Source organism: Saccopteryx bilineata, chromosome 2 (assembly GCF_036850765.1).
Source record: "Saccopteryx bilineata isolate mSacBil1 chromosome 2, mSacBil1_pri_phased_curated, whole genome shotgun sequence".
Taxonomy (NCBI): Eukaryota; Metazoa; Chordata; class Mammalia; order Chiroptera; family Emballonuridae; genus Saccopteryx; species Saccopteryx bilineata.
Genome location: NC_089491.1, coordinates 66,279,487 through 66,304,397, shown reverse-complemented (window position 1 = coordinate 66,304,397; position 24,911 = coordinate 66,279,487). Strand labels below are relative to the sequence as shown.

The following is a 24,911-nucleotide window of genomic DNA, read 5'->3' as shown; positions in this document are numbered from 1 at the left end:
CTTTCATTTCTGATTTTAGTAATTTGAGTCTTCTCTTTTTTTTCTTAGTCTATCTAGGTAAAGGTTTGTCAGTTTTGTTGCTTCTAGTTTTGTTGATTTATTTTTTCTACTTTTCTAGTCTCTATTTCATTTATTTCATCTTTATTATTTCTGTCCTGCTAGCTTTGGGTTTAGTTTGTTCTTTTTTATCTAGTTTCTTAAGTTATAAAGTTATATGGTTTATTTGAGGTCCTTCTTGTTTTTTAATTTAAGAGTATTTAGCTCTAAATTTTTCTCTTAGCACTGCTTTCGTTGAGTCCCATAGTTTTGATATGCTGTGTTTTATTTTCATTTATCTGTAGTAGTTTTCACTTTCCCTTATGGTTTTTCTGATCCATTGGTTGTTTAATAGTGTGTTGCTTAATTTTCAGAAATTTGTAAATTTTCTAGTTTTACTTATGTTGTTGATTTCTAGTTTCATCTGTGGCTTATATATTCTAATGGAGAAAAAGGACAGACTCAAATGTCAGATGGTGTTAAGTGTTATGAAGAAAAATAAAGCAGGGTAAGGGGAATAGGAAATGCATGATTTGTACAGGATGATGATTGATTTTATCAGAGTATTAGAGAAATTCCCTGATAAGTTGATGTTTGAACAGAGATCTCAAGGAAGTGAGGGAGAGAGCCATATGGTATCTGAGGGAAAAGAAAATACAAAAGCCCAAAGACTGGAAGTATGTTTGGTATTTAGAGGAAATGCAGAGAAGCAGGTATTACTAGAGTAAGAAGGAAAGTGGTAAGAACCAAGAGTCAGAGAAGTATAGGGAAAGCTAGGTCTTTAAGGACTTTGATTATTAGTCTGACTGAGATGAGAAGCCATTGGAGGGTTTGGAGCAGAGGCAAAATATATGCTTTACAACTTATGTTTAAACTCACACTGCCTCCTGTGTTGAGATTAGTGTTTAGAGGGTCAAAGAGGAAAGCAGGAAAATCAGTTACACTATAGCAATGATCCAGGCAAAAAAGTGATAGTGGCTTGGACCAGGATAGTAGCAGTACAGATGGAAAGGAATGGTTGGATTCTGGATCTATCTTGAAGGTAGGATTGGTGAATTTGCTTAAGGATTTAATATAAAGTGTCAAAAAAAAGTAAAATGATGCCCAGTGTTTTTGATCTAACAAATGGAATAATGAAATTGACATTAGCAGAGAGAGTGAAACTGAAAGAGTAACAGTTTGGGGGGCAGGAGAAAGGGATTCAGAGTTTGAATTTCAACATATTAAGTTTGATGGGCTTTTTAGATATCTAATTGGAATCATTGAGTAGGCAGTTCAGTATGAGATCTCAGTCCAAGGGAGTAAGCTAGATTTAAGTTTGGGAGTTGTCATATTATGTCAGGTTATAGATTATATTTAAGCTGTCAGACTAGTAGAAAATACCTAGTATGTAAGCATAGATTAGAAGATACTGAACCCTGTGGCATTCCAACATTTAGAGATGGTGGAGATGAGTAGTACTCAGCAGAAGAGGCTGAGAAGGGAAGTGTTCAGTAAGATAGGAGAAAAACCAAGAGTGGTGTCTTTGAAACTAGACCAGGTAAAGAAAAGGTCAATGAGGACCTGATAGATTGAGGAATAAGAAGACTAAGGATTCACTGTTGAATTTTGGCAACATGGAGATCATTGATGACCTTGATGAGCTGTGTTGGCAGATAAGGGGGTAAAAGTAGCATCTGTTAAAGAGAATTAGGGGAGAGGAATTAAGAGTTTTGCTATAAAGTGGAGCACAGAAATAAGGCAGTACCTGTAAGGACAAGTTGGAGTCAAGAGAGATGGTACTTTGTTTTTTATTTTTTGTTATTTTTTTAATGAGGGAAATAACAGTTGTATACTGGTAGACATTATATAATATAGAAGCAAAAATGGACTCAGGCAAAAGGAAAGGACGTTTGGTAGAATGGTATTCTTAAAGAGCTGAGTAAGGGGTTAGCTTAAAATAAGAAGACAGAAAATAAAAGTACAAATGAAGGTCTTAAGTTGTAGATAAGGTGTGAGCATGTGAAAATTTTTGTAGTTTATTTCCATTTTCCCTAAAATAAAGAAGGATATTAATTTTACAGTTATCCTTTGGTAACCCATTCTAGTATCTGAAAGCCCCATCTGCTCCATAAAACCCTTAAACATTAATTTAAAACAAATAGAGAGTAAGCATTAACTAACATTTGTTGATTATGTGCTACACATACTATAAGGTAAGTACTGTTATTATCCCTATTGTACAAAAAAATAAACTGATACTTAGAAAGTTTAAGGTACTTGCCCAAATACTACTGCTGGTAAATGACAGAAGTGAAACTCAAATATGCAAATATAAATTGGAGAATTTATATTCAGATTATTTTTACAAAACAAAATAAACGAATAGAGAAGGTTTGGGTAGAATAGAGAAACTCAGTTGAAAGCAAAAGGAATAATAAAGGATCTCTAAAATACTATATAATTTTTTGGAAATGTTTCTGATTCTCCATAGTTTCATAGAAACATAGTAATTATGTTTGAGTTATCCCTTGCTTGAGCCAGTGACCTTGGGCTCAAGCTGGTGAGCCTTGCTCAAACCAGATGAGCTCGTGCTCAAGCTGGCTACCTCGGGGTCTCGAACCTGGGTTCTTCACATTTCAGTCTGACTATCCACTGCGCCACCGCCTGGTCAGGCGATAGATACTGTTTCTTAGAATTTCTTTATTCTGTTTTTAAATGACCTTTTAAATTTTTTTTTTTTTTTTACTGAGACAGAGTCAGAGAGAGGGATAGATAGGGACAGACAGACAGGAACGGAGAGAGATGAGAAGCATCAATCATCAGCTTTTCGTTGTGATACCTTAGATGTTCATTGATTGCTTTCTCATATGTGCCTTGACCATGGGCTACAGCAGACCGAGTGACCCCTTGCTCGAGCCAGCAACCTTGGCTCCAAGCTGGTGAGCTTTGCTCAAACCAGATGAGCCCATACTCAAGCTGGCGACCTCAGGGTCTTGAACCTGGGTCCTCCGCATCCCAGTCTGAGGCTCTATCCACTTCGCCACTGCCTGGTCAGGCTTAAACTATTATAATTAGTAATTTTAAGAGTAAAACCTATTTGGAAAAAAAAAAAGACTAAAACCTGTTTGTATTAATATACTTAGAAAAAATTACCCACTGTCATTTAATCAGTCTAACAGCAGCGTTCAGAAAGACAAATAGGTGGTATGTTCAAACTCATTATTTTGAAATTGCAGATATAATATCAATTTCATATGCCTGCACCCTGGATTATTTGTATCTTTTTGAACACTATTCATTGGAAAATCTGAACTAAGTATCTTAGACATACTTGAAACTAAAACAGGGTTTAGTGACTTAATTGAAAAAAAATTACTATTTTTTTTTTTGAGACACAGGGACAGATTGGGACAGACAGGAAGGGAGAAAGATGAGAAGCATCAATTCTTCATTGTGGCTCCTTAGTTGTTCATTGATTGCTTTCTCATATGTGCTTTGACCAGGGGCTAGGGGTGCTCCAGTAGAGTGAGTGTCCCCTTGCTCAAGCCAGCGACCCTGCGCTCAAGCCAGCAACCTTAGGATTTTGAACCTGGGTACTCTGCGTCCCAGTCCGATGCTCTACCCCACTGCTCCACCACCTTGTCAAGTGAAAATATTTTAAGGTATAATTTAAAATGTTAAAAGTTTAGCTTCTATGCCTGACCAGGCGGTGGCACTGAGGATAGAGTGTCGGACTGGGATGCGGTAGACCCAGGTTTGAGATCCTGAGGTCCCCAGCTTGAGCGCTGGCTCATCTGGCTTGAGCAAAGCTCACCAGCTTGGACCCAAGGTCGCTGGCTCGAGCAAGGGGTTACTCGGTCTGCTGTAGCCCCACGGTCAAGGCACATATGAGAAAGCAGTCAATGAACAACTAACGTCTTTGTTCCTGTCTGTCTGTCCCTCTCTCTGACTCTCTCTCTCTGTCTCTGTAAAAAAAAAAAAAAAAAAAGTTTAGCTTCTAGGAGTTTAATATATGTGCATTTTTTTTATTATGTTGGGCATTGTATTTCAGGAGCCGCCTAAAGAAAGACTATGATGATTTCAGAAGACAGCCTGATCATGATAAATTTACTAGAGAAATATGGACTACTGAAGACAGTGAAGGAGAACCTGGAAAAGAATCTCCTAAAGTAGAAATTAGTAAGTCTGTAGACTCTGCAGAACCTCTAGATTACGTGGAAAAAGATCACTTTGATTCAGGTAGGCATTAAAAGTTTTCCCTTCAAATCAACACTAAAATCACAGTCTTAATATATATATTTTATGGGGATAAGAAATAATCTGGTTAGTAAAGTATATTGATTGAGGAAATCTGATGTTTTAAAACCACATATCGTTGATCTGCAATTCCTTTGAAATAGTTTTATCCTCTTCTTTCTTTTTTTATTTATTTTTTTATTTTTCTGAAGCTGGAAACTGGGAGAGACAGACAGACTCTGGCATGTGCCCTACCGGGATCCACCCGGCACGCCCACCAGGGGGTGTTGCTCTGCCGCGACCAGAGCCACTCTAGCACCTGGGGCAGAGGCCAAGGAGCCATCCCCGCTCCAATGGAACCTTGGCTGCGGGAGGGGAAGAGAGAGACAGAGAGGAAGGAGGGGGGGTGGAGAAGCAAATGGGCGCCCCTCTATGTGCCCTGGCCGGGAACCGAACCCAGGTCCCCTGCACCCCAGGCCGACGCTCTACCGCTGAGCCAACCGGCCAGGGCCTATCCTCTTCTTTTTATCACTGTTTTTGAAGCACTATTTCTGTTGTCTGCTTTAAATGGAACTTGGCAAGTCCCTAATACTACGATGATTTTTTTATGAAGAATGACCAAGTGTGATAGCCTAATGAGACCTGAGTAGATACATCATTCTAATAAGGAAGCTGGATTAGATCGTCTATAATTCATTTTAACTAATCAGGTTATATTATTCTCTATATCTAGTTAAATAACTTTCTTTTACGTATATAAGAGGGTTAGTATGAAAATTTGTGGTTAGAAATGAATTAACCTATTTATGTCTTTGGTAAATTGAAAAAAATAACTTATCAACCCAATGTGACCAGATATCAACATAAATTTTTTACTGTACAAGTAATTAAACACCAGTAAATGGTGGGTACTTTTCATCCTTTAGAGTCTGTAAATACAGGTTAAAATGGAGAACCATTTCTCTTTGATATCAACGTTTCCCTATGAAGAAAAAAACCAGACTAGATTACTTTTCAGATCTAAATTCAGAGTCCTAATTACTGGCTTGATCTCTTTAAAAGATGTAAAATTTCCTTTTGCACTTGTATGGTCAGCAGAAGTTAACCAAAATTAATTTTCTCATTAATAATAGGTTATTCTTGGAAATGTTTATATCAAGATTACCATGTCAAAGGTCACCTTACCTTAATTTCTGCAGTGGTGCTGAGACTTTTGACTCACCCTATATATTTCTTTTGTTTTGCTTTGTTTTGTTTTAATTAAGTGAGAGGCAGGGAGGCAGACAGACAGACTCCTGCATACACCCCAACCAGGGTCCACCCAGCAAGCCCCCTACCAGGCAATGTTCTGCCCATCTGGAGCTATTGCTCTGTTTAGCAACCAAGCTATTTTAGCTCCTGAGGTAAGGCCATGCAGCCACCTTCAGCACCTGGGACCAACTTGCTTGAACCATTTGAGCCATGGCTGTGGAAGAAGGAGAGAGAGAGAAAGTGGAGGGGTGGAGAAGCAGACGGTCACTTCTCCTGTGTGCCCTGACCGAAATCAAACCCAGGTCTTCCACACACCTGGCCAGTGCTCTACCGCTAAGACAACCAGGGCAGATTTCTTAATAAATTGTCAGTTCAGCCTGACCAAGCAGTAGCACTGTGGACACCAAGGACCCAGGTTCAAAGCTCAGAGGTCGCTGGCTTGAGTGCGGGCTCACCAGCTTGAGCACAGGGTCACTGGCTTGAGTGTGGGACCATAGATATGACCCTGTGGTCGCTGGCTTGAGCGAGGGGCCACTGGCTGAAGCCCACCCCCACCCCACCCCTGTCAAGGCACATATAAGAAAGCAATCAACCTGACCAGGCGGTGGTGCAGTGGATGGGTGGAAGGAAGAAAGCAATCAGTGAACAGCTAAAGTACCACAACTATGAGTTGATGCTTCTCATCTCTCTCCCTTCCTGTCTGTCCCTCCCCCTTTCAGTAAATAAATAGTCAATTCAAAGACTATCTTTTTTATTAATGGTTTTAATACTATTTACTTGATGTTTATATTAACAAAATGCTTGTTTTATAATTTTCAGATGATATGAAATTGTCAGAAATAGATTTTCCTATGGCCAGAAGCAAGTTGTTGAAAAAGGAATTGCCTTCTAGAGATGTTCTGAAGACACTGCCTAAAACACTTAAGCGACAGGCCAAACAAACTAGTCATCTGGATGATAGCACAAAAGAGCTTTCTCCAAGGAAGAAAGCAAAGTTAAGCACAAATGAGACAACAGTTGAGAATGCAGAAGATGATATGCAGATTGACTGTGTGAATGAATCAAACCATACAGAGCCACTGTTTCCAGAGTCATTTGCCTCAGTGGATTCAACACCAGTGTCTACTCTCCAGAAAGGGACCAAACCTATTCAGGCCTTGCTTGCAAAGAATATTGGGAACAAAGTGACCTTAACAAATCAACTGCCCCCTTCCACAGGTATAAGTACTTCTGTTGTGGAGAAGCCAGTTATATCTCCTACAGAAGCAAGCCCCATAAAGCCAGCACTGACCTGCCACACCAGTACAAAAGGTCCTTTACAGATGGTATACAAAATGCCCTGTGGCCAGTGGTTGCCCATTGATCTTCATAACAGCTCTGTAAAGATTCAGATGCAACCTGTGCTGGATCCTAAGACGGGAGAAAAAATCATGCAGCAGGTTCTCATTCTGCCTAAGAATTTTGTGATTCAGCACAAGGAAGGAAGAGCAGTTGCAAAAGAAATACCAGCACTTCAACAAAAAGGTACAGAACAACATTGTTTATCTTTCCAGCAGACAGCTAATGTAAAGTCTTCTTCAGCATCAGTTCTTGTCAAGTCATCAGTAGCTGTTTCTTCTGCCCATCTACCTAGGGCAGTTTGCAACAAAATGATTACACCTTTGGCAAATCTGAGTAGTGCTAAACCACAGCCTTTGTCACCTGCAACCTCCATAAGTAATTTATCAACAGCACCAGTTAAGCATAGCCAGAGTGAGGCAGGAAAAGTCAAGAATGCAGTTTCAGCAGCCACATTCCCCCAGCCCATTACTTCACCCACCATTTCTTCAACAGTTCAGCCCCTGTTATCAACAACACTAAGTGGGTCTACAAATCCTGGTAGCTCCCTCACCTGTTTTGCACAACAAACTTCTGATTCTTTGGAAGCAAAGCAAGAACTGAAAACTGTGTGTATAAGAGATTCACAGTCAATTCTTGTTAGGACGCGGGGTGGGAACACTGGAGTTGTAAAAGTACAGACAAATACAGATCAAAATTCACCCAACAGTTTATCTTCGAGTTCAATTTTCACTTTTGCTCCTCAGCTTCAGGCATTTCTGGTGCCGAAATCAACAACTTCATCATCCTCTGCTTTTTCACCAGTAGCTGGAATGACTACTACATCTAGTCTCCCACCTTTTGGCCAAACACCAAGTTCTGTTTCCATTCCAACTGGCTTTAATCCGTCTATGGGGAAAAATCTCAAACTTACATTAGGACAACCTTGTGGTAGTTTGGGCCACGTGATAGACAAGACTTCACACATGCCCTCTTCTCCCATAAAGCCCTCTCGTCCTTCTAGTACTCTGCTACCATCAACAGCAAATAGTTCAGTAAATGTAATTAGCCTATCAACAGGAAATTTTGGACAAACCAATCCAAACGTTATTCATACTCCAACTAAGCAGCAAGTAGATTATACCACAAAAAGTTACCCTGTTACAAGATCAGAAGCAACAGCAACAACAAATGGAGATGTGATCAGTGGGACTGCAGTTCAGAAAGTTATGCTGGTGTCGGCTCCATCTGTTCTTTCTTCTGTCGGTGGAACTGCAATTAATGTGACACCTGCACCAACACCTACAGCTGTCTCTGCCCAGAAATTAGTTTTTATTAATGCTCCAATTCCCAGTGGCACTTCAACTATTGTGGCAGAACCATTAAAGCAAACTCTTCCTCCCTCATTGAATAAAACATATGTTAAGACTCCAGATCAGCCCCAGATAGTACTGATTCCATCTACAGTGGGAGCCCCAATAAAAATAAATTCATCTCCAACAGTATCTCAGATAAAAGATGTAAAAATTGGACTAAATATAGGTCAAGCAATTGTGAATACTTCAGGCAGTGTGCCAGCTATATCATCAATTAACATATTGCAAAATGTAACCCCAAAAGGAGAAGAAAAAAGTACCAAGGGCTATGCTTTGCCATTGTCAACAAGTGGTAATTTGATTCCAGTAAGCTCAAATTTTATGAGTCAAAATATTACTCCTGTCGATGAATCGGTGGTTTCTGCAGCAAGAGCAGTAAACATGTTTTCAGTAACAGGAGCAAATGTATCTTTAGGTTCTCTTTCAGTGACCTCAACCTCTGCTTCAGTCGGGACACGACCTCCTGTTTTAGTCAGTGGAAATGATACCTCTTCAAGAATTATGCCTATTTTGTCAAATAGACTTTGCGCGTCAAATCTCGGAAACACTGTGGCTATATCAACTGTGAAAACAGGACATCTTGCATCATCTGTTCTGATTTCAACTACACAACCGACAATGTCTCCTAAATGTTTGACATCAGCTTTGCAAATCCCTGTTACTGTTGCCTTGCCTACACCTGTGACTATATCCCCTAAAATAATCAGCACAGTTCCACAAGTGACAACAGTACCAGGAGTTACACGTTCTGTATCTCTTTCTAAAAGACAATCTCGGACTTCTGTCCACTTTCAGTCACCAGGGATTTCAGCTACAGTGCCAACAAATGTAAACACAAATAAACCTCAAACTGAATTGCCATCTCTTTCACACAGTCCAGGTAAAATTATTAATATTTCCAATTTTGCTTCTCTGCCAAACCAGCAAATGTCCCCTGCTTTAGTAAAATCAACCTCCAGTTACAGTGCTACTCCAGGTGGCTCTGCTATTCACACCGCTACAGCAACATCAAATGTAAGTAGTGTGGCAGGAGGTCAGCTCAGTGAACCTTGTATTCAGCAAAAAATAGTTATCAACACCAGTACATCTTTGGCACCTGGTACTCAGATCATGATTAATGGAACCCGGTTTATTGTTCCACCACAAGGTCTTGGAGCTGGCAGCCACGTTCTCCTTATATCTACTAATCCAAAATATGGATCTCCCTTAGTTCTTAACAGTGGCCAAGTAATTCAGCCTACTCCAGTAGATAATCCTGCCCAGAAGATCACACTAGCATCAATTAATTCTTTAAGTGAGCAACCTGTAAAACAATCTCTAAGAAACTCTACAAAAATTGTAAACTCTCTTGAGAATGTAAGTTCTCTACCCACAGTACATACAATACCACAAATCATAAACACAGCAGCTAAAGTTTCTGTTCCATCTACTGTTCCAGTGGTGTCATTGACTTCAGTAATTAAGTCTCCTCCAGGAACTCTTTTAGCTAAAACATCTTTGGTTTCTGCCATTTGCTCTAGTAATCCTCCACTGCCAAGTAGCACTTCAGCGTTTCATTTGGACACAACAGTCAAAAAATTGTTGGTTAGCCCCGAAGGAGCCATTTTGAATACCATAAGTACTCCAGCATCTAAGGTTCCTCCACTCTCTTCATCTCTCTCTCAAATGGTTGTATCTGCCAGTCGAAATCCTGCCTCTGTCTTCCCTGCTTTTCAATCATCTGGTTTAGAGAAGCCTGACACGGCTGCATCTTGAATATAGACTAAACGAGCCAGTTTTTAAATAATGGGGCATTGTTTTGACTCACATATAAATTTTAACTTTATAATATTGGTGAAAACATACTATACATAGTTGTGTGTGTGCGCGCGTGTGTTTTAATGTATCTTTTCTTTAGCTTGCAACAAGGCTTTGTTTTCTTGGGGAGGGAAAACTCTGTTCCATTTGACTCATTGGTATGAGTATGTTTTCAGAGGTTGTTTGTTTAAAGTAGACAGGCTAGTAGTGCCTGTCTGTATAACAAATTGAACAAAGCCAAGTTTGACTAGTTTGGAGTAAGCTAGCCTTTTGCGCATTGATTGAAATGTTTCTTCTTGAATTTGGACTATTGCAGTGTGTATCTACAATATGGTTTTTGTGTCATTAGTGAAATCTTATTTTTGTTTCTGTAAAATATATATATATATTTATGCATTGTGAAAATGCAATTCATGGTGTAAAATTGTACATATTCCTAAATCCCTAAAAACCTGTACTAAACAATATGTACAAAGAACTATGCTGTCTTATTTATGTTTTGTTTACATAATGTATAGTTTTTTAAGTATTTTAGTAATTTTGGACCAGTCAACTGTTAGCAACAATGCAGAAGAATCTGCATGTAATAAACTGAGTTGCTGTATTTGTTTGTTTGAATACCATTTTTAAAGTGCGCTTTGTTTCATTGAAAGAATATATGGTGTAAAATGAAAGCAGTTCTCTACAAAAAGGAATTAAGGCTGGGGAATAACTAGCTTTGGACAAGGCTTTATAGTTTACAAACTGTACTTTCATATCTCGTTTGATTTTCACAGAACTTTTGAGAGGTGAAGTGATGTGTCGGCCATCTAGTGGGTGGTAGAGCCAGTATTTGAACACTGTACTTTAAATCTTTTTCCCACGATTTTATATTGTTATAAAATTTTACCCTAGATTTCATAGTTTTAACTTTTTCTCTTAAGTCCACCACCAAACTCTACATTAATCAAAATAAGTAATCTTTCAGGCCAATGTTTTGATTTCTGTCTATACACCCCAGATATGTTTATCTTAACTTTTTATTTTTAAATAATTTTAGATTCTCAGGAATTTGCAATGATAGTACAGAGAGATCCCATGTACCCTTTACCTAGTTTCCTCTGATCTGGTTTTTAAATTTTTTTATATCTATATATTTTTAAGTTTTTTTCCATTGATTTTTGAGAGTGTGGACAGGGGAGGCGGGAAGGGGGTGAGAGAGAAAGAGACACATGAACTTGTTACAACACTTAGTTCCATTTATTGCGCACTTAATTGGTTGCTTCTCCTACGTGCCCTGACCGCGGATTGAACTGATAGATATATTTATTGAGGTGTTGGTTTATAGTGACTGATATTCCAATATGATATTTAAAAACAAATTTTTTTTTAGTTTATAATAACAAATGTGGACACCAGGTTTTTTAATAAGTACTCTTTGCTTTTTATTTGTTATCAGTTACACAGCAGTTACTTAAATTCCATTATAAAGCTATTTTATAGGTCAGCTTATTCTCAGGGTTTGACATTGTGGTGTTTCAGAATATGCCTCATTTAAATAAAAGATAGAGTTTTATACTTATTGGATCTTTATATCCATTATCTTATTTGGGACACTATATTCATCCACATTCCATTTATAGTAATATTGTTAACCTCATCACATGGAATAATAGTATAGGGTTGGAAATGATAGGAAAGAATAGACCTAAAGACTTCCTTTGAAACTACATTGAAATTTGTTATCAAAGTGGAGAGGGCAGTGAAGGCGTTCCTGGAAAGTTCTCTTTTCTGAAAAGAATTTTCTAAGCCATTTCCAGAAAACTAACTGAATTACCTATAGTCCAGTTTTAAAACCTCAGTGAGGTACCTAAACTAATTATTTTATGCAGGGGTGGGGAGAGGGAGAGAGGGACAGACAGGGGTGGGGGCTCCAGCTGAGCCAGTGACCCCTTGCTCAAGCCAGCAACCTCTGGGCTCAAGCCAGTGTCCATGGGGTCATGTCTGTGATCCCACGTTCCAAGCCAGCGAACCCACGCTCAAGCTGATGAGCCCACACTCAAGTCAGTGACCTTGGGGCTTTGAACCTGGGTCCTCAGCATCCCAAGCCAATACTCATTCCCCGTGATGGCGAACCTATGACATGCGTGTCAGCACTAACACATGTAGCCATTTTCGATGACACACGGCCAAGTATACCAGAGAAGTATGGGGCCGCACGTCGAGAAGGATGTTTCATCCTCGACTCCTGCACAGCCAGGTGCAGTAGTTGAGGATAAAACATTTGCTGTAGCCTGACCAGGTGGTGGCGCAGTGGATAGAGCGTCGGACTGGGATGCGGAAGGACCCAGGTTCGAGACCCCGAGGTCGCCAGCTTGAGCGCGGGCTCATATGGCTTGAGCAAAGAGCTCACCAGCTTAGACCCAAGGTCGCTGGCTCCAGCAGGTGTCTCTCGGTCTGCTGAAAGCCCACGGTCAAGGCACATGTGAGAAAGCAATCAATGAACAACTAAGAAGTCGCAACGCACAACGAGAAACTGATGATTGATGCTTCTCATCTCTCTCCATTCCTGTCTGTCTGTCCCTGTCTATCTCTGCCTCTGTAAAAATTAAAATTAAAATTAAAACATTTGCTGTAGTGTAGACACTGCTGGAGGTCTGTAGGCCAAAACAACAGAACTCCGGCACAGAGCGTCTAGTTCTGGGATTTCCGGTTAGGGTTAGGCCATTAGGGGATCTTTGACCTCATGTCTGGCCATCGGAGCAGGGAGCAGCGGAATGCTGCTGGGGATGCATCTCTGGGGGCCCTGTGAGCGCCATTACCAGCAACCACATAACCACAGCAGCCGTCATCCAATCTACTGTTCTGGGGTGTCGTGGATTTCTAATTGACCATCATTACTGAGAGAAGTGAGGGGGAGGCTGGGAGAGGCGAGGGCCTTTGCTATGGGTGCCGTTTCCCGCCATTAGAAATAGTGGCAGCCATCTTAATTTACATAAGATGCAACTTGCAGAATTTCAATATGGCATCTGGGCTCAGTTGTTTGTCGACTTGAGGTCAAAGCTTGAGAATCTGGAAAGGTGCCTCTTGGAGAATCAAGAGGAATGCCACTACGAACAGGAAATTTGGAGTGCCTGGAACCAATTACCAGACACTTAGCACCCTGAAAAATATAGCAATGACTTTACTCACAATTTTTCCCTCTACCTACTTTTGTGAGACCTTATTCTCAGTGTTAAATAATATCAAAACCAACAAAAGAAAGAGATTGACAGATGAAGTTAGTAGCAAGCGCTACTACTTGGGCTTGAAGTATACAAAATACCAACCTTCAATTGAAGATTTAGCCAATGAAATTCAGCAACAAAAAAGTCACTAATAGGTAAGTTAAAGAATTCCCCCTCCCCCTCACTTATCTTAGTTCACGGCACCCCACACAAGTTAAATAATATCAAGACCAACAAAAGAAACCGACTGACAGATGAACAAAGAAGTCACTAAGCAGGTAAGTTAAATAATTAGTTTTTGGTTTATTAAATACAGTTATATGTTACAATTATACATTTTTGTTATTTAAACTATAAATATGAAATTATGGGATTTTTTTCGAAGTGACACACCACCCGAGTTATGCTCGTTTTTTTGGCAAATTTTAACACACCAAGCTCAAAAGATTGCCCATCACTGCTCTATCCACTGCATCACTACCTGGTCAGGTGGAGCTAAACTAATTATAAACCACTAATTCTTTTCTAACTCCTAAATTGAGAATTCTAATATGACCTTTGAAGTTCTGTGTGATCTGTTGAACCTTGTAGAGTGAAGCTCTCCACTTCTTCCCCTTAGGACTTAAAAGACTCTTCAGTCTTTTAAATTCCTGCTTACCACTCCAGCTTTATTTCAGCCTGTTCTTCTTGTTCATGTTACTCTAGTTGTTTTGTTTTGTTTTGTTCTTTTCCTAGCAACTTTGAAAGAACTCGGTCTTTCCTGATATTCTCTTTGACTTAGGTTCCGTTACATATTACATAACTCCTTCTCCTTACCATACCCCAGCCAGCATCCTGATATTGCCCAGATTGAGGTCATAGATTGAGGACAGATCACTCCTTCACAACTGTAATAAATTATTTGTATGCAATTATGTAACGCCTGTCATTCTTAAGAGACCTTGTCATTGGTCTTCATCACTGTCACCTCAGCTACTGGCACACAGTAGACATTTCTTTTTTTTCATTTTAGAGGAGAGGGGAAGGGGGGAGGAGCAGGAAGCATTAACTCCCATATGTGCCTTGACCAGGCAAGAGCAGGGTCTTGAACCTGCGACCTCAGTGTTTCAGGTCAACGCTTTATCCACTGTGCCACCGCAAGTCAGGCCCACAGTAGACATTTAATATATATTTAAGTGAGTGCGAAATATATGTTGTATGAGTAAGAATATTATTTAAAGTCTAGTTTAGCCTGACCAGGCGGTGGCGCAGTGGATGGAGCGTCGGACTGGGATGCAGAGGACCCAGGTTTGAGACCCCGAGGTCACCAGCTTGAGCGCGGGCTCATCTGGTTTGAGCAAAAGCTCACCAGCTTGGACCCAAGGTCGCTGGCTCGAGCAAAGGGTTACTCGATCTGCTGAAGGCCCACGGTCAAGGCACATATGAGAAAGCAATCAATGAACAACTAAGGTGTCGCAATGCGCAACGAAAAACTAATGATTGATGCTTCTTATCTCTCTGTTCCTGTCTGTCTGTCTCTGTCTATCCCTCTCTCTGACTCTCTGTCTCTGTAAAGTCTAGTTTAATTTTTAAAAATACTTCATTCTTTGCTAGAAATTTGACTGACTTAATGGATTTATATGATCAAAAGCCAAATTATTTTTCCTTTGCCTCCAGTGTGGTAGGTCATGTGAATTTCTGGGATCTTAGCTAGAGTACAAAGTCAAATTCCTCAGTTATTTGTGATCATTGTCATCATGAAGTATTTTTTAAAGGTCATCCATAAAGGCACTTATGTAAAGAAATAAGAGTCACCACAGTGCTATATGAAAGACTTCATGGTACTAGAAGGGTATATTTTCACACTTAGTATAGGACATTTATATTCAGTATCATTTTAAATGCTAAGTTAAAACATGCTGAAATAATATACTGTCTTCTGATATGTTAGCTCCTCCCTTTTCTCTCATTTCTTATGGTTTTTCCTGCATACACACACAAAATCAGTTTTTGTGATTAAAAATTAAATAAATTTTGTATAAATATAAAGATAATATTAAGTGGCTCTCTAGATCCTTTCTTCCATTTCAAGCCTCCAATTTGATGGGCATATTTACTAATATTGACATCAATAGTTTTATGATTTAAAATGGTGATGGCTGTAATACGTATATTAAGAGAAATGAAAATGTTTACTTTATCCAGTATATCACTGACTTAGAGTGAATTTAGAAATCTTTAATATTAAAAATTTAAGAAGGTGGCAAGTTCCAAAAGTGATCTAAAAAATCTGATGGGGAGTTTAGTTATCCAAAATTACACATTACTATAACAGAGATGAGATGCAATTTACCTTAAGTTGTTCTAAAAGTTGTTTTGCCTTCACCTGAGCTTGAAGTCTTGTTCCTCTAATCTGTTGTCTGCCCCCAGGTATTTTTACTCATTTATTCAGTAATCATTTACTATTCACAGGATGGTGCTTGATGCTTCTTTTTAATAAGAAAGCTAAAGGTCATGGCATAGTTCAGATTTTTCTAGTTTACTTGGAAACAAAAACTGAATGTGAGAAATTTCTACAGTTAAAAAATATATATATGAAGTGCTAGAGAATCAACTGTATGTGTGTTTTTATGTATGTAGTCTTCAATGTCGTTCTTAATTATCAAGTAAATTCATTCTAAACATTTATTGGGAAACATATAAAACAGAAGATGTAGGAACAACACAGATAAGTGAATTCCTATCCCTGTCCTCAAAGTTAAAAGTAAATGTCAGAGGACTAAAGAACTCTAGATTAGCAGGTAGATGCCAAAGGTCACTTCATATAAGAGGTGACATTTGTGCTGGAACTGAAAGTATGTTTAGAACCAGGCCTGCAAAGACTCAGTCTTAGAAAAAGCACAAGAAGAAGTTAACAATATTATATGTTTTGAAGTTCTTGAAAGACCATAAAAGTTTTTATCACAAGAAAAAAAATTAAAACTGGCAATGAATGAACTATTTGTGGTAATAATTCACAGTATGTTAAATCATGTTGTACGCCTAAAACTAATACAACTCTATATGTCAATTATAAGGAACAGCAATAGAGTTTGAGTGGAATATTATGGGTTAAGAGGACCAAAGCTTAAAAAAAAAAAAATAGGTGGGGCTGAGTAATAGAGGACTGAAAAATATTCTGAAAGTAATTGGGGAGTTACTGAAGCTTTTGAGCATAGATAGCCTATGTAAAGTGAAAACAATGAAATTAATTACCTTGCAGGATGCTGTGAGGGTTAGATGAGATAATGTATGTAAACGGTTGGCCCAATCAATACCTGCCATATAAATAGTAGCTGCTATCATTCATCTGACTAGAGACTGGGAGATCAATTAGGAAGTTACTATGTGGGTCAAGCAGGTGGTGTAAAGACCTGTTATCTTCTAGCAGTAATTATAGCAATGGAGAGGTGAGAAAAAACTACAAGCATAACCTTATTTTATCGCGCTTCACAGATGTTTCATTTTTGATACATTAAAGACAAGACCCTCCACCAACAAAAAGATTACAACTGTCTATTGCAGTGGTCTGAATTCAAACCTGCAGTATCTCTGAGTTGTGCCTGTATTCAGATTGAGGACAGAGAAAAGGATATTTTAAAGGAAAGCTTTTATTTTGACTGCATAAAATATAGAAACATTTAAACAGTAAAGAATGTCATGAACAAAGTGCTAATATCCTCTAGGTCTGTGAATTTAGTGCTAAAATATTAAAAATACTAATAGATTTAGTTGAGGGTGGTACTTTGTTCAGTTTTGGTTTTGATAGAGTTCGTTTTATACATATATTTATTGTCAATACTAAGTTTTTACAGATTTCTTCTAATAGTTTATAGCACATATAAATCATCTTTATTGATTTAAATATTTCTTCCTGATCATATAAAACTTCAGTTATAGAATAAGTAATAGTGGATTGTTGGGCAGATAAAATGTATTATGCTCACTTTGTTAAAGATAACACGAGGAGGCCGTCGCCCAGGTGATATTAATGTGTGTTGGGGTGGGCTAAAGGCAGGCGGAATCCTTGTAGCCTGGGGCTTGGTTTTGGGATTAAGCCTTTCCTACCCTTTTTGATGTGGGGTGGTGCAATCCAATCATGCCTCAGAAGGTGACTTTGGTTTGGAGACTTCCCTACTTTGTATATTGGATTAGAGGTTGTGAAGCTACAGTATAAAGTGGGGGCAAAACGGGAGTTTGCCCTCTTGGTTCCTGAGATTAGCATGAGAGAACAGAGAGAGTAGAGCCAGCAGTGGAAGGAGGCCACGTGGAGGAGGCCAGGAAAAGCAGCCAAGATGGCGGAGTGCTGAGTGAGATGCCAGTTTTTGCAGAGTTTGTATCTGGGATAAGGAAGGAGATGGGGAACTGAGGAGAATAAAGCTGGTGAGCTAGAAACTTTTGATTCTAGGAAACTCGGATAAGTCAGTGGCTTTGTGAGCACTGAATGTGAGTGGGCCTTGGAGCCCAGTGTGTGTTTTTACTTGCCCGCCGGGTGCAAGCTAGGATTAAAGATGACAGCCCATCAGTTTTTGGCTCCGTTGTTTCTTTACCAACTGTCCGAATCCAATGCAAACCTGCATGGGCCGGGCTGCTCTGATGGTGGCCTTGGCCCTGGCTTCTGGCTTTACAGTGGATCATTTGGTTCTGTCCCAGTAGAGCCCAAGCTCTACGTTGATCAGGCGTCCCTGATTCTACTTCCCTATGCAGTGGGACACTCCTGCTTATCAGCAGGGCTGGCAGCCTCTTTGAGACTATTCTTGAGGCAGCTATGAGAATGCTACTGATCAGTGCCGACACTAACTGCCACCGGAGGAAAAACACAACCAACACACAAATTAGTTGCAAGAATCACACAGGCCATTTATTACTCACAAATCCTTTCAGCGTGCCTGGGTACAGCTTAAGGGGGCCCCGTCGGCATGCTCCTCTCCACTATCTTTGGTCAGAGCTCAAAGTGGGGAAATGGTCCACTTCAATGTTGGAGTCTAGGCGATTACCTTTTCTGGCCAAAGCCTTCTAACAGGTGTCAATCTACAGGATTATCACCTCAAACCACCTTTTTGGGAGTTCCTCGCAGGGAACCCCTTTTATGTTTATTTACTGATATGTTACATTAAGCCAGTTTTTAAGATGTTCTTATTTACATTAACTTACAAAGTTATGACATCAAGCCACTTCTTATCTATGTATAACTTTGCACACACACTAACTGGGCCCTGCTCAAAAGTCAGAGTCTGTTTATTACATCTGTACCCACTATATTAATTCCTATCCAGACAGCATAACTTTATTTAATTTTCTTAATTATTTTTAATATTATATCTTAATTACTTTTATTTATCTTCCATATTTTTTATATTTCTATATATTTAATTACTATAACATTATATTACTACAAGAGGCTCAATCTAAATACAATACTTATAATGGATCTAATTCTAGAACATCTAATTAAATTGCCTAGAATTTCATTAAAACCATCTAGATCAGGGGTAGTCAACCTTTTTATATCTACCACCCACTTTTGTATCTCTGTTAGTAGTAAAATTTTCTAACCGCCCACCAGTTCCACAGTAATGGTGATTTATAAAGTAGGGAAGTAACTTTATAAAATTTATAAAGCAGAGTTACAGCAAGTTAAAGCATATAATAATAATTACTTACCAAGTACTTTATGTCGGATTTTTGCTAAGTTTGGCAGAATAAATCTTTATAAACAACTTACTATAGTTATATCTATCTTTTTATTTATACTTTGGTTGCTCCGCTACCACCCACCATGAAAGCTGGAACGCCCACTAGTAGGCGGTAGGGACCAGGTTGACACCACTGGTCCTCAAAACACTATCTTAGGAATTATGATTCTATCAAACTTCAATTTCAGGAAATGTAGAATCAAATAAATAAAAACAGTTAAACTGAAAGATTGATCTAAAAATTATTTTTAAAAAGAAACACATTCTTCTGAGGATATTTAGGAGTTGGCTGCTGTAAATCTGAGTCAAACCTGCAGGTGACTCAGATGTCTGAGTCCTCACAGCTTAACCCTTGCTCCTTCCTTGAGGACCTGATGATTTAGGGAATGACCTGATACCTCTGGCCTCTGCCCGGGGCTGCATGTGGAGCAATGGGGGCCACTTGGGAAAAGCTGGAAGTTAAACTTCAGCCAATTTCTGTTGGTGTGAATCTTTTCTTGACTCAGTGAGCTTTCTCTCAGCCAGGCTGTGCCATCCAACTTCATTGAGCTTTTTTTCCTCATGAGAGTAATACAGTTTATCAAAGAGGAAGTGCTTTCCACCACCTTCTCAAGGCCACCTTCTAGGAGTCAGACTTCTTGTGTGTATGGCTAATGTTTTCATACCCTTGGGGAAGTTTCTTCTAGATGTCTAAGCAGCAAATTCTCTCCTCAGTTGATTTTCTGCAGATTTGCTTTACATGTTCTTGACATAGTTCCACAAGCAGTATTAGTTTTAGCTAAAGTTTCTGAATCTCACTCTCAAACTGTTTTCAGACTGCAAACATGTTTGTTCAGTTTGGAGACCATTTGAACTGTGATTTGTATATTTAAATCTATTAACTTTTTAAATAGCCCTTGATTTTCTCCTTCAAACGTTTTGAAAGAAACAGCAGTCGCAGAATTCAGCCAGTTCACACAGGTTCAGCAGAACTGATACCTAATTTTTTGCTGAGTTCGGCGAACTGGTTGTTAAAATGGCACTTGTAATCACGGTTCTCTCTAAGGTGGGTGCCTGGGCAGCCGCCCAATGTGGAACTTACAAATTTACATTCTTAACTCTTTTTTAACATTCATCTGTGCAACAGCGTATTCTACGTGCCCGTAGTAGTGTTCATCCCATCCATAGGAGAAAAAAGTTTGACAGAACTGTGCTTGTAATATTTATTTATTCATTTCATAAAACTCATTATACCTTTGATGAAATACTATACTGCTCAAAAAAAATGGAATATTTCAAAACAAATATGAAGTGATAAAAAGCATTTGGGTTTTTTTTATTAAACAAGAACATCAGAAAAGCAAACAACAAGTCAAAGAAAGTTGTTCGATTATGAAAATGAGATGCAAAACCAACTTATTTCATTGATGAAAATGCACTGTACAAAAGGCTGAAAGTATTTGTAAAGCCAGGAGCCAAGGCCAGGGCCACTATCAGAGGAGCCCAGCCCATGAGGTTCGCATTGGATTTGGACAGTCGGCAAAGAAACAGCGGAGCCAAAAACTGGTGGGCCATAGTCTTTAATTCTAGCTTTGCACCCGGCGGGCAAGTAAAAATACACACTGGGCTCCAAAACCCAGTCACATTCAGTGCTCACAAAGCTACTGACTTATCCGAGTTTCCTAGAATCAAAGGTTTCTAGCTCACCAGACTTATTCACCTCTGTTCCCCATCTCCTTTCCTTATCCCAGATACAAACTCTACACAAACTGGCATCTCACTCAGCACTCCGCCATCTTGGCTGCTTCTCCTGGCCTCCTCCACGTGGCCTTTCTCTGCTCTCCTCTGCTCTCTCTTCTAATCTCAGGAACCAAGAGCCAACTCTCGTTCCGCCCTCATTTTATATTGTAGCTTCACAACCTCTAATCCAATATACAAAGTAGGGAAGTCCCTAATACAAAGTCACTTCTCTGAGGCATGATTGGATTGTACCACCCCACATCAAAAAGGGTGGGAAAGGCTTAATCCCAAAACCAAGCCCCAGGCTACAAGGATTTTCAACACACATTAATATCACCTGGGTGACGGCCTCCTTGTGTTATCTTTAACAAAGTGAGCATAATACACTTTATCCGCCCAACAGTATTGGAGTATCTGCATGTTTCCTGATACCCCAATTTTTGTGAGCAGTGTATATTTTAATTCCCTTGTATTTGTTACTTCAGTAAACAAACATATAATGAGAAAAAGTGCCAAACAAGCAGGGAGTGCAAAGCTGTCACTGGAAATATATTAAGTAACAGTTTTATTGATTTTGTCAGGTATTATTTTTTTCATTAATATTTTAAAACTCTTATAATCTAGTTTTGTGTAACTCTTTTATTGTTCTTATTTAAGTATTAAATGCATGAAATAATAAACTATCTTTCGGTATATCTTTTTTTATACTTAAAATGGTCATTAGGGCAGAGAGCCGGTTGTTAAATTATTTGAATCCCACAACTGTTTAACACAGTGGTCCCCAACCCCCGGGCCACGGACTGGTACCAGTCCATGGGCCATTTGGTACCAGTCCGCAGAGAAAGAATAAATAACTTACATTATTTCCATTTTATTTATATTTAAGTCTGAACGATGTTTTATTTTTTAAAAATGACCAGATTCCCTTTGTTACATCCGTCTAAGACTCACTCTTGACGCTTGTCTCGTAAGTTCAACAATTATATTTAAAAATACCACAGTTTTTACGCCAGTCGCATAATTTTATTTTGTGCATTTATCTGTCCCACCCTAAAGGCCAGTCCATGAAAATATTTTCTGACATTAAACCAGTCCGTGGCCCTAAAAAGGTTGGGGACCACTGGTTTAATAGGATCAGTATATTTCTTCACATTGCCTTCTCATTGAGAGTAGAGGAGTCTCACTTTTTCATTTTCTTTTTGTCTGATTTCAGGTAACCATCAACCATGTAACCCTTTCTAAAGAGGAGACCGACTTATCAGTGCTTTTTTAGAGATTTTGATGGTCTCTGTCATTTAAAGCCTCTTTTATTCGTGTTTGCAAGTTGTCAAGCAGTTTTCTTTTCTTTCATTTCCCACACCTTTTTTTCCATCTCACAGCTTCTTGGGATAGCAGTTTTAGGCTTTCTTCAAAATGAGTGTTTTTATCCAAACCATTTTTGATTTCCCTCTGAACTTGTTCTACATTCTTCTGAGATGCTTTTATGATGTTTTGCATCAGTCACTTGAGACTGAGGGATTTTGATGCATTTTCGAGTGACTGAAAAGTTAAAACCATGATATGAATGTTTAGGGGGCTCACTGTTTTCTGTCCTTGTTTGGAAAAGTTCTGTAGTTATTCTTAACTGTCCAGATTTATAAGTGCTACCAAACTCAGGACTAGTCTCCACTGGAAGTGATTTGGTAGCTTCATTGGTTTGTATCATATAATCAGTCTAAACTTCTCACTGCCTTTAATTGAGGCAGAAAATCTTTTTGCTAGCTCTTTTTTCCATCCTAATGCTTGCCTACTCTTTTTACTCTCTTCACAATTAGTGTGTCCATATCCTAGGGAAACCCACAGAGACTTGACTTGGGCATTGAATCAAGTATCAGACAACTGAGGGCTGGTTGGGGGCAGGAGGAGGAGGGAAGACCAGGTTCTATAAAATAGAGTTCACTACACAAATGGAAGGTGATATTAATTACCCAGTGGATTTATTTGGGCAAGTAGGAAGCAATGACTGCAGCCAGAGGAGACCTGCCATGAGTTCTGAATACTCTAGTCCTGACCTGACCCTGCAGGAAACCTCAGAAATCAAAGCAGTACCATGTCATTACCCCCATGGTCTGTCCACCAGCACATCAGGGTGTTATGGTAGGGCACACTGCAGTTGAGGACTCCTGTTCCCAGGGCCCATTCTCCTGAGTTCAAGTTTCCTTAGGTAGCAGGGAAGCCTAATGCTACCTGCAAAGGTCACAGGGATCTCCTTCCCCTAGAGGCACCCCTATAGCCCCCATTTGTGCTTGTTTGGTCCAGGTGGGCAGGAGCAGAGCACTGAAGTGTCTAAACAAAGATATTAAGAGATTTCAATATCAGATTTGGTGGTGTCAACAGTTAATGGATTTTCTGTGGGGCCAATTTGTCCTCCTTCAATCCAAGCGTTCCTCAATGGGGGAGACTCTCCAGTGGTGTCCCAGTGACCCAGGCTTCTTCCTTCATGTGACCCTACAGTCTTCAGCCCTTGGCTCCCACATTTGTCCCACAAATGGTCTCCCATCCCGAGAATCATTTAAAAAAAAAGGCGGCTGCTTCTAGGGAGCATGCATGCCCTTCTTTTAGCTGATTCTGGCAACTTATATTCCTTTAAACAAAATCTCACTTTTAGTTTCTCCAACCCTCTGTGCCCATTACCTGGGTCACTGCATTGAGGGACTCTGTGACGAGAGCCCTTTTCTATGGGGAGAGAACTCTCAGTAGACAGATGGTGGATGGTCTGGGGGTCTTAGACGGGTCCAGGGCTCAAGCCACAGGTTATTCTATAAATATGGAGGATTAAGGCTGAGATTAGGCCTTTCAATCAGGATAGGAGCTAGCCAAATGCCTAATGGAGTTTACTTTGTTTAAAATTAATTTGTTCAAAGAGGGGAGGGACAGGGCTTATTTTAAGTGGTTATACTGGACAGAATTATAAAGAGCAGAGGGCATTTTAGAATTTTGTTTAATAAGTATCTTTATTCAGTGTTTTTTCTCTTCAGTGCAATCTTGTCTTTTGTAGAAAATGATGCAGTTAGGCTACTCTGGTGTTTCCAGTGACACAAGATGATTTTAGTGGTTTACTGACTCTTCATTAGATAACAGTGAGCCACGTAGAAAGTCATTTCTTTCTCTTGCAAGCCTTTTAATTATGTTAAAAGCTTTTCTGATTCTTGCTAATCCCCCTCTTTAATAAGAGAGCAGGTCTCATGTTGACAGCCTTCTGAGACCATCAGTATCTTCCTAGATTAAAGAAATAATAGGCCTTGGCCGGTTGGTTCAGTGGTAGCGCGTCGGCCTGGCGTGCAGAGGTCCCGGGTTTGATTCCTGGCCAGGGCACACAGGGGAAGCACCCATCTGCTTCTCCACTCCTACCCCTCTCCTTCCTCTCTGTCTCTCTCTTCCCCTCCTGCAGCCGAGGCTCCATTGAAGCAAAGATGGCCTGGGTGCTGGGGATGGCTCTTCGGCCTCTGCCCCAGGCTCTAGAGTGGCTCTGGTCACGACAGAGCGACGCCCTGGAGGGGCAGAGCATCGCCCCCTGGTGGGCAGAGCATCGCCCCCTGGTGGGCGTGCCAGGTGGATCCCGGTCGGGCGCATGCGGGAGTCTGTCTCTCCCAGTTTCTAGCTTCAGAAAAATACAAAAAATAAATAAATAAAATAATAATAATTTGCTTTCATTATCTTCATGTTTATAGTCATCCTCCACCTAGGGAAATTATACTGATTTTTCACTTAAGGTGGTAATACAGATTTGAGCCAAAATCTTTTTAATAAGCTGACTGAAAGAAAAATATTAGATAAACATTATACATGATATGTAGATGTTAACCCCAAAAAATTCTAATGTTGCTGGCAAATAATGATACTATTCCAGATCTCTGATTCTTTATGATTTCTTCTATATGCTCTTTTGACAGCAATTTGGGAGCCCAAAATAAGTAAATTGCCATTGGGACATTTAAGGCAAGATATCAGCCAAATTACAACAGCTCTTATTTAAATTCTGGCCCTGGCCTGGTAGTTCAGTTGGTTAGTATATCATCTTGCTACACCAACGTTTGGGTTCAGTCCCCAGTCAGAGCATGTACAAGACTCAACCAATGAGTGCATAAATAAGTGAAACAAGTCAATGTTTCTCTCTTTCTTTCTCCCTTTCTCTCTCTCTCTCTAAAATCAATTTTAAAGAATTAAAAAAAAAATCTGACAACACCTTCTAGTTTTTGTTTTTTGTTTTGTATTTCTCTGAAGCTGAAAATGGGGAG

The 24,911-nt window shown here is 39.5% G+C and overlaps 1 protein-coding gene across 4 annotated transcripts in view; it reads left to right on the top strand.

Moving 5' to 3' along the window:
- BRD10 (bromodomain containing 10) overlaps positions 1-10,599 on the top strand; it is a 131,053-nt gene extending 120,454 nt beyond the window's left edge. For 3 of the 4 annotated variants that reach the window (XM_066257217.1, XM_066257216.1, XM_066257213.1), the window contains 2 exons: positions 4,070-4,257; positions 6,325-10,599. In XM_066257217.1, coding sequence (XP_066113314.1) covers positions 4,070-4,257; positions 6,325-9,953 — 3,817 coding nt within the window. In that variant the 3' untranslated portion in view covers positions 9,954-10,599. The remainder of the gene's footprint in view (positions 1-4,069; positions 4,258-6,324) is intronic. The other variant, XM_066257215.1, reaches the window with a different exon arrangement.
- The last annotated feature ends 14,312 nt before the right edge of the window (positions 10,600-24,911 follow it).